Here is a 10911-nt window from a genome sequence, read left to right on the forward strand (position 1 = left end):
AACTGGTCCAACAACAGAGGTAGTAGACCTGGCGCCTGGCGGTCCGCCACGCCTGGCACCGGAGGGGTGATGGAGGGATTCACGAGGCTAACCAACGTAGGGTGCCAACGGAACAGAAAGACACACGTATCCGGCTGAGGCACGGAGTGGCGTAGCAAGCCGACACAACCTATTCCCTCGCACCACTTGCCAGTGAGTACTCGTGAGTACTCGAGTGAGTACTCAGGAGGAAACAGGTTCCACACGTAGGCTATAGAATCTAGCGAACCTGTTCGGTGTTGCCCAGTCCGCAGCTCTACAGATGTCTGTCAGCGAGGCGCCTTGAGCCAAAGCCCAGGAGGCGGCAACACCTCTCGTGGAGTGAGCATGCAACCTGGGAGGACAAGGCTCACCCGTAGCTTCATACACTTGGGTGATAGCATCCACTAACCAGTGAGACGACTGTGATGAGACGACTCAACGCCTGCGATATGTTATGGCGCCGTTTGATTCATAAACAATATTTATATTTAATATTTATATTTAAACAATATGAATGTAAGCCAGAGGAGAACTGGCCCCCGACTGAGCCTGGGTTCTCCCAAGGTTTTTTCTCTATCCAATCTGATGGAGATTGGTTCCTTGCCACTGTCACCTTGCTTTTGGCTTGCTTTGAGCTTGCTCAGTTGGGGTTATTTAATGTTTAGCAATGTTGTTGATCTGTGTTGTGCTACTTTCATGTTATCACTGTGAAGCTGCTTTGATACAATCTGTATTGTGAAAAGCGCTATATAAATAAATGTGACTTGACTTGACTTGACTTGAGCTAACCTCTGCTTGGAGACAGCCATCCCCTTCTGCTGGCCTGCTCCCTGCTCCTCCTGGGGCAGTGCTTGTAGGTTCACTACCTGGTCCGCGAAGGGAGTGGTAGGAATATTGGGCACATATCCGGGGCGGGATCTCAATATAACACCAGAAAGGCCCGGCCCGGCCCGAACTCTAGGCACGATTCGTCATCCGAAAAACCCTGCAGATCCCAGACCCTCTTGAAAGAGGCCAATGTCAACAGGAGCGCTGTCTTAATGGACAGGATATTCATCTCTACTGTCAGCAAAGGCTCAAAGGGAGGACTTTGGAGAGCTCTCAATACCAGAGCCAGGTCCCAAGAGGGTACAGGGTGCAAAACACAAGGCAGATTTAACCTCCTAGCACCCTTAAGGAATCTGATGACCAGGTCGTGCTTCCCCACGGACTTACGTTCTACTACATCATGATGTACAGCTATTGCTGCGACATACACTTTGAGGGTGGAAGGGGACAGCCTACGCTTCAACCCATCTTGTAGGAAAGAAAGCACGACTCTGATCGGGCAAGTTCAGGGGTCCTCCTGGCGGGAGTAACACCACTCGTCGAACAGGTTCCACTTCAAGGCATGAAGTACGAGACACCTCGTAAAGTTGGCTCTAGCAGACCTAGAAACCTAGCATCACATAGAAACTCCACATCCCGTCCAGGGACCAGACATGGATTTTCCAGAGGTCTGGACACAGGTGCCATAGAGTGCCGTCTCTGAGAATGAAGGTCCTTCCTCAGAGGAATCGGCCGAGGACGGGCTGTCGCAAGGAGCATGAGTTCCGTGAACCAAGTCCTGGTGGGCCAAAAACAATAATAGTGGTGGGCGCCACTAACAGGACCTGCTCCTCGTCCTCCCTGACCTTGCACAGAGTCTGTGCAAGAAGGCTCACTGGGGGAGACGCATACTTGTGCAGGTCCCAGGGCCCGCTGTGAGCCAGGGCGTCCGTGCCGAGGGTCCCCTCGGACAAGAAGTAAAACCACTGGCAGTGGGTCATGTCCGGAGAAGCAAACAGGTCTACCTGTGCGACTCCGAAAACACTCCAGATCAGCTGAACCACCTGGGGGTGGAGTCGCCATTCTCCTGGCAGGGGAGACAACCGTGAAAGCTCGTCTGCCACACGGTTGAGCTCCCCTGGAACATGAGTGGCACGAAGCGACCTCAGATGCTTCTGACTCCACAGGAGGAGGTGGGTGGCGAGAATCGAGAACGTGAAAGTATGCATCCTTCAGGTCGATTGCTGCAAACCAATCCTGGGGACGGATGCATTCGAAAAAGCGCTTCTGCGTGAGCATGTTTAACGGGAGTTTGTGCAGGGTCCGATTCAAAACTCGCAGGTCCAGAATTGGCCGTAACCCACCGCCTTTCTTGGGTACAATGAAGTAGGGGCTGTAGAACCCAGACCTCATCTCGGCAGGAGGGACTGGCTCGATCGCGTCCTTCGCCAGCAGTTCGCGGCTAGATGATTGATGTCTTGGGGCGGGTCGTGCTGTTGCCCCACGACCTGATCCAGTCCCTTTCTTTCCCGAGATGCATGAGGAGTTGAGGAAGTCTTGGTCGACACCCCTGGCGTTCAGGTGGAGGCAACCTCGCTCCTCCTTCCTAACAACTCTGGACAGCGGGGCGGCGCACGGTACGAGGGAATCCCCCCGGTGGAGCGGTCTATCGCAATGCAACTGTGTCCGAGGACCGCTTCTGCTTGGCGGGGTGCCCCTTCACTCTCTCTCCCGCGCCTGTGGATTTTCCTCTGGGCTAACCAGGGATGCCTACAGTGCGTGTGGAGACGATGCTTCCGCCCGGCATGCCATGGCGCTTTTGCAAGTACATCAAGCGAAGCATCCACTGCCGTTCGGACCCTCTTGGGTGGAGGAGACTGTGTGCCCACCAGTCTTGACCAAAGATGACCTGAAGAAGGAGGAAAATGCTCTACTATAGATATTTTGGGTACCGCTGACCGGGTGGTCAACTGCGGAACAGCCAAAAGGATTTTCCGCCCGGCCCTCCCCCGGGGGAAGGAGGTGTGCAGAGGCACCCCCCTGTAGAGCAGATTCCTGGACCTCCCTCAGATCGCCCGAGTCAGGAAAGCTTCCCTCCCTTCCTCTTAAGGGAAGGGGCCGGGGCATCTGAGCTGGCTGGGCCGTAAACCTACAACCAGACTTCCGGCCTCCAGAGCTGGAGGGGGAGCTGGTGCCGGAGGATGGCCTCGGCGACGGGGAGCAGCCGGAGCTTGTACGGCCACAGGAGACGGGCCCGCAGCAGCGCGCCCCCTGTGCAGGACATGCCGCACAGCCTCCGACTGCTTCTGGGTGGCGGAAAACTCCTGGGCTAAAATCTCTACCGCGTCGCCGAAGAGGCCCCCTGGGATATGGGGAAGTTGAGAAGTTTGCTCTTCTCTGCTTCCCTCATATCAACCAGGGTCAGCCAAAGGTGGCGCTCCTGGACCACTAATGTGGACATCGTCCGACCCAGCGAACGTGCGGTGACTTTCGTCGCCCGGAGGGCGAAGTCCGTCGCCACACGCAGCTCCTGCAGCAGAGCCGGCTCAGGACCACCCGCCTGCATGCCATGGAGCGCCTTCGCTTGATGTACTTGCAAAAGCGCCATGGCATGCCGGGCAGAAGCATCGTCTCCACACGCACTGTAGGCATCCCTGGTTAGCCCAGAGGAAAACCCACAGGCGCGGGAGGGGAGTGAAGGGGCCCCCCGCCAAGCAGAAGCGGTCCTCGGACACAGTTGCATTGCGATAGACCGCTCCACCGAGGGGATTCCCTCGTACCCGTGCACCGCCACGCTGTCCAGAGTTGTGAGGAAGGAGGAGCGAGGTTGCCTCCGCCTGAACGCCAGGGGCGTCGACCAGGCCCGGATTGGCTAATCGGGAGCACCGGGAGAATTCCCGGTGGGCCGGTCTGTTTTATTGGCTAGGAGGGCCGGCGTTGTCACGGCACTGGGTGAATGTTTTCCCTAACAGGCTCCAGTCACAGCGCAGCCCCACTATTTTTATTATTATTTTCTCGCAGCCCCACAAAAAAAGTCAGTTGGTAGAGATGTGGGAACAAAAAAAATAAGAGATACGAAACATGGACAATAGTAGCGCTTACGAGTCAGGGCCATACCCACCACCATTGCAACGAGAACCGACCTCATCATTAGCACCAGATCAGCACTCAAACGCCGCTCGCCGGCAATGGCAAAAAATTTGAGATGACCGATCAAAGCAGGATTTATTTCCACAGAGGCGCGAGCCACGCACCACGAATCCCAACGCGACGCTTCCCAAGATAATAAGATGCAAGTGGCTAAACTAAACAGCTGTTTTACGATAGAAGTTTTAAACGACCGACATTAATCAGATTGCAAAGACTATCAATCAAAGCTCAACTTCGGGAAGGGGAGATTTACAGGTAAAGATAAAGAGACTGAGAGAAGAAGAACGAGAGAAGGAGAAGCAGGAAGAGCAATTGCCTATTGCATACTGTGCCCAGAATGAGAATAACTTTATTACAATGGATTCCTATTGAACACAGATGTGAGGTCACCTAGGTTCGGACCTCGGTCATTTTTTTACATTCAAAAATAAAATTTCATGCTCTTTGAATGATTAATTAGGCATGTTTAAACCATCTTACATGAGTGTTTCCAATTCATGTTGCTGTGAGAAGCTAGCGCAGTGAACAGCGCGTTGTAAATGAGAGAGTGCAGCACCGTGTTGCCAGATCCACCTAATGGAAAGGTGCAGTAATCTCCTGGACATGTTTTTCTGATTTAACGTGACACTTTTAAAAGTTATTAAAGTGGAAACTTGCATGTTAGGGTTATTGATATATTCATCTTATTTCCAAAACACAAGCTATTAGCTAATTTCGGATTATTATTATAATGTTGTTTTGTTTTGCTTGTTTTTCGCAGCAATATCTGGCAACACTTTACTGTCAGCGTTAATAAAAAATAAACAAAAGCTTATAGACAAACTGCAATTGCATAAAGCTACCACATTCGGTAAGACAAACGCAATGATCATCGTGATTTTCTGTAAGAAATGTAGGCTATAACACTATCAAAAACAATAGCATTATACAGATCTGTATGTTACAGAATGAAATTTGCCAAATAACCTTACTGACCAGCTGCAGAGGCTCATGCTGTTTAGTTAACATTTCTCAAAGTCATTATACTGTAAATACAATTAAAGCAGTGTTTCTCAGCTAGCAATCTATTCAACCAGAATATTTGTGTTTATTCTGTGTGACTTGCAGAAATATAAGACGTTGCTAGACCTACTTTTATTCTATATTTCTTTGCACAAAACTTCAAAACTTAAAAAAAAAAAAAAAAATCCTGGGGGAGCATACCCGGCTATTGCACTGAATAGAAAATAATATTTTTGAAAAATACAATGAATTACAAGGCTGTACAGAACACTATTGCTTATATACTGAGGTTTTAATTACATTATTTTAATATAGTCAGTCGGGAACTAAAGTGGGCCGGTCTAAGGCATGAAACTCCATGGGCTGAAAATGAGTCCCAATCCGGCCCTGGCGTCGACCAAGACTTCCTCAACTCCTCATGCATCTCGGGAAAGAAAGGGACTGGATCAGGTCGTGGGGCAACAGCACGACCCGCCCCAAGACATCAATCATCTAGCCGCGAACGTTTGGGACCCAGTGGAGGATTACATCCGAGTCCGACATTCGCGGCCGCCGCTCGAGCATAGCGTCCTTTTCCGGATCTGACTCAACTGGGACTACCACACCCGAAGGGGGCAGCGCCACCGAGTCATCGCCAGAGGACCGCTCTTCCTCCGATGCAGCGATAGACATCTGATCCTCAGGTCGCGTGCCAAAGGAGACAACCGGAACCGCCCGTGGGGGCTCCGGCCGCTCCACCGGAAGCACCGATGGCAGCGTGCAGCTAGAGGCGTGAGACACCCGACAGGAACTTTCACCAGTCGCGTTTCTCACAGTAATCCTCATTCACTCACAAACAGGAATCACAGAAGTAGCTGTCTGCCGAACTGAACCGGCAGAGAAACTAGATCGGAGATTATCTGAAGGGACTGCCCCTTTAAGGGTTCTCATATTCCTTTAAGGGTTCTCAGAGTCATATTACCGCAATGAGAGCATGACTCATCCACAAACGTGCGCTAAGCCCAGACACGTGAGGCAGTGTTTGTGGCCATCAGCCTGAGGGAGAAGTCGACCGCATCCAGAAACGCACTGGCGAGTCGACATCCTGAAAAGGACGCGAACGCACCGTGGAGCTCTTTTAGAAGGAAAATAAAATAAAAAGAAGAAGAAGCATTTTGAAGCGCCGAAGCACCAAGGGATCAGCGCGGCAGACACTTCCGGGTGAAACTGCAAGCCCTTGTGCTGCTCTCAGTCGCGTTGATCACACAAGCGCCGTCACACCAGCAGCCGTCAAAGAGTCTTCTTTCTCCAGCTCGTTTCTCTTCAAAAGGTAAGGAACAGCAGCACACAGACACTACTGAGAGGCAGAGGTGGGAGTAAGGCCGTGTGTCCACCAAAGCGTTTTTCCACGCGCCTGGCGTATATTTTCAATTGTTTTCAATGGGAGCGCCGCGTTTTTTAAACGCCATGAGCGTACCGAGGCGCTGAGCATTTTTTTCACGCTGAAGCGCTGAGCGCCCAGCGCTTTTTACTGGTCACTGGGAGTTGAAAAATGTTCAACTTCGGACAAAACGCAGCGCTCATCACTGTCACTTTTTACCCAGCCGTCCAATCACAATGGAGGAGGGGCGGGACTAATACCACACCGACCAACTGTCACAACATTCAAGTGCTGTGGATATTCTGTATCATAGCAACGAAATGTCTCAACGAAAAAATGCTGCGCTGCCAAAATGCTCTCAAGCGCCCAAAGCACGGCGTCTTCAGCAGAGTGTCTAGCGTTTTCAGCTGGCTAAAAACGCTTTGGTGGACACACGGCCTAAGTCACTAAATGCAAGTCTCAAGTCATGTCCAAGTCTTAACATTGCAAGTCAAAGTCAAGTCATTCTGTTGTAAGGGTCAAGTCAAGTCAAGTCATGCTCTTTGTCAAGTCAAGTCGCAACTTGGTCATCAAGTCATACCAAGTCGCACACAGGCTAGTTTTACACATTTTTTAACTCTGGGACTTTACTTTATTTAGACACAGAGGGCTGATGGGTTACACAAATCATTAAATTAACTTGTGTGTAATAAATAAAATATCATTAAGAAGCACTTTAAATGCTCCAAAATAAAAATAAATGAAATTAACACATAAACAAGAATTAATACAACTTTTCCCATCTTAAAAAGAATTTTTAGTATTGTAAAATATATTTTAGTATTTTTTAGTATACTAATTTAGTATTGTGTGCCAAAGTTTGTGTGTTCTCTCTAAATATCCAGGTGATTTGATCCCATAACACAAATTATTATATGGAAAATAAGAAAACAAATCTAATCATTAGTGTTGTCACGATACCAAAATTATTGTTTCAATACCGAAACCAAGAATCGCGATTTTAGATACTTTTTCGATACTTTTCCTGAAAAGGAAAGTATTTCTTACAGAGCATTTCACATGCACCTCCTTTGCGCATATGTCCTTCTTAAATGCTGTAATAACCTAATCTAAATAAATCACTGACAAACATGTTCTGATTATAATCATATAGCCTATAGATCATTTTAGCTGATGTTTTGTATGCTGTATTTTAGCAGCTTGCAAATTAGTTATGCTATCTATGAAAGATTGTGTGAAAGTGTACAGCTAATACAAAAATAAATAAAACATCTCCAGTTAAATAGCATATAATTAATTTATTTCGCCATTAAATAAGAGATCTAGCGCTAAAATCTGTTGTTTTTTTAAAACAAGCGGAACGCTTTTTTTCGCTGCTATTAGTTGTATGGTCTTTTGCGGCTTGCGCACCGTCTTCATTCGGACGCGCTCTTCATTCTATCACCGTTGTAGTGTACAGGCCGCCGGATTGTGTTGCTAAGAACTTGCAAAGTATAACTATCAGACTGGTCCTCGCGGCCTCGAAACACTACCGGCCCACCGGGGAAAGTCCTGAATCGCCGGATTGCCACTCCGCTACTGACCGGCGGCCACAGTATCATCATTAAAATGATTTAAACCCAGCTATTTTTTAAAACATGGGTCGTTGTGACTGACGTTCTCAAATTTCTATATTACTTTCTCCCGCCGCAACATTTGTTTCGTCCCGCGGTGAGGGAAGTCTATCGTAAATGCTTCTGATTGGCCATTGCATTCAAGAAAACAACACACATGTCTTTGATTGGCTACATCGCTCAACGCTTCATTCTCCCTCAACCCGCACACACACAGGGTGCTTCTCAATATCCCTCCTCGTCTCCTCGCTCCTCCGTCCTCCCTCCTATGACCCGGAAACCGATCGAGCTCAGCCATCTTGAAGGACATCTCAATTCTCTAATTGCACCGTGAGGAGTCGAGGATTGAGGAGATAGGAGGCTTCCTGAGGAGTCATAAGCGAGGATACACAGGTGCATCCTACGCGGAACTGTTATATTGACTAAACGTGACGCACGTGTCAATTCTCCTCCCCCTTCACATCGGTCACAATCATTTTAATTTATACTTTACCTTTGCAGTTTATATAAACCACACATCTCAAATATTTCAACAGTATAGCCTATCTTTATTATTATTTATTATGAATTTATTAAATAACCAAACTTCAACATCATAAGGGCAGATCCTTTTAGCGCTGCTGATGACACTGTGGAGTGACGCTCGAGTGATCAAGTATTCCAATGGATATAAAAAAGCTTTTATTCGATTCCTCTGTCCTCCTTTCCTTTCCTCGCTTCCTTCCCTCGCGTCCTACAGGGGGTGGAGCTGAGACGCAAGGAAAGGAAGCAAGGAAAGGAAACGAGGATGCACAAATAAGAAATGAGAAGCACCCACAGAGTGCATTTACCGTCTGCGCTCTGTGCTCTCTCTTATGACGCAGTCGGACTACAGTTCTTTCGGTTTGAACTTGTTGCTTTGTTGTTCTTACACTAAAAATTTTACCATTTTGTATTCATTTAATAAATAAATTGCAAACCTTGGCAATTGCGGGATCCATCACCAGTGAACCCTTGTTTGCAGTAGCAGGCATTTTTGGAATCAGTAGGCTTGCAGGTGGCATTCTGGTGACAGAACTGGCAAATGTCAGCAAATCTGCATGGATCCAGCACACTTGAAAACCAAGCTATAGAACAAACAAACAAACAAATAAATAAATATAAATACAATTATTTTCAAAGATGGATGCTCATAAATTACAAACCTTCATGAGTATGTTTGAGACATGTTATTTGTCACATGGTTAATACAATTTAGCATAAAACATCCTACACAAATGCTTGTTTTTTCTTCCTGTGGTTTTGTAGCTTGGTTTCAGAAACCAAGTCTGATACTTTCTTAAATTACAATTTCTTTCTTTTTTTCTTTTTTTTAAATCTGTCTTCTAGATTAAAAAAAAAATAATGTTACCATCATGCAGTGTTGTAGTACTCGAGACTCGGACTCGTCTCGGACTCGGTCTTGAGACCATATTTTAATGGTCTTGGTCTTGTCATGGACTCGTGTGCATTTGGACTCGGAATTGACTCGTACTCGAACATTTTTTTTTTTAGGACTCATTCTTTAGGACTTATTTCCGAGTCCACTCGAGTTCAATTCAAAATATTTTTCATGATTATTAATGTATGTTAATAAAATATTTCTTTAAATTGATTGACACGCCCAGTGATTGGTGATTTTCTAGTGCGCAACAAATTGTAATAAAATTACTTTTAACACCACCTACTATGTGGCCTTTTTACCCTAAACTGATCATATTTTTTTAAACTCTAAGTAAATTCAGTAAAATAAAAAAAGGATTTCTCTAAGTAAATAAAAGTAAATTAGGTAATCAACCCTCACTGGTCTCGGTCTTGACTCGGACTCGACCGTCTCTGGTCTCGGACTCGACTTGGACTTGACTCTCTATGGACTCGGTCTTGACTCGGACTCGACTCTCTCTGGTCTCAGTCTCGACTCGGACTCGAGTGAGGTGGTCTCGACTACAACACTGCCATCATGTTTCTGCAATAGCTGTTGTGTAATCAAATGAACACAATAAAATCACTCTGACATTAGCTTAAAGAATACCTGTATAATGAACGCAGAGTTTTACTGAAAGATTAAAGGATTGTGTTCTCAGTACAAGGATAATTTTCATAAGTGTCAAAAAATAAAAATAAAAATAAAAAATAAGACATTGGGTATGTTGTCACATTAATGCTGACATTGTCTGAAAAGCAAATAAATAACTTATAATACATTTAATACATAAATATGTATCAGTTTTTCTTTATTTAAGTTCGCATCTCAAATCTGTCAATAAACAGTGGGTCCCCATTTTTACAAATCACAGAATACAACGCACATAGCGACATGCTCCACTACAGCCATCAACATATGATCAATAGCTATACTCTTCAATACTGTATGTACATAGGTATGTAGCTACATAATCTTACTGTCAAGAATAAATATATCTTGGAAAACAGTATTAACTTGACTAAAAAGTGAGAGAACTACTGACGAAAATCACACACACACACACACACACACACACACACACACACACACGCACGCACACACACACACACACATATATATATATATATACACACACACAAACATAAAATTATTAAAATAATAGATCATAGGAGGTGATCAAAGTGACTTACCAGCGAAAAGCAAGAGTTTCATTGGAGAACTGTGGAAAAACTTCATTTCAGAGGGGAGGCTGGAATGTCTTTAAGCAGTGAATATCTGTGTGACGCACAATACTTCCTTATGTCAGCTTCCTGTTTCTCTAATCCTGACCCTTCCTGCCCAGCTCAGTCAACTCACAAAAAACACAGAGGGACAAGACAGCTCATCCTCACACACAAAACACTATTGTACACAATAATAGAAACAATTTACTGATGATTCAAGCATATCTGAACTCTAAATGTTTAGAACCAGAATAGAAAATGCTTGGGCATCATCTCCAATGAGTTTGCATC

The 10911-nt window shown here is 46.1% G+C and overlaps 1 protein-coding gene across 1 annotated transcript in view; it reads right to left on the bottom strand.

Moving 5' to 3' along the window:
- The window catches only part of adgrl4 (adhesion G protein-coupled receptor L4), a 37038-nt gene extending 26327 nt beyond the window's left edge, over positions 1-10711 (bottom strand). The window contains exons 1-2 of the mRNA XM_039653615.2: positions 10588-10711; positions 8913-9059 (exon numbers count right to left, since the gene is read on the bottom strand). Coding sequence (XP_039509549.2) covers positions 8913-9059; positions 10588-10633 — 193 coding nt within the window. The 5' untranslated portion in view covers positions 10634-10711. The remainder of the gene's footprint in view (positions 1-8912; positions 9060-10587) is intronic.
- Positions 10712-10911: the final 200 nt, after the last annotated feature.

The sequence above is a fragment of the Pimephales promelas genome, chromosome 21, assembly GCF_988280905.1.
Source record: "Pimephales promelas chromosome 21, fPimPro1.hap1.1, whole genome shotgun sequence".
NCBI lineage: Eukaryota > Metazoa > Chordata > Actinopteri > Cypriniformes > Leuciscidae > Pimephales > Pimephales promelas.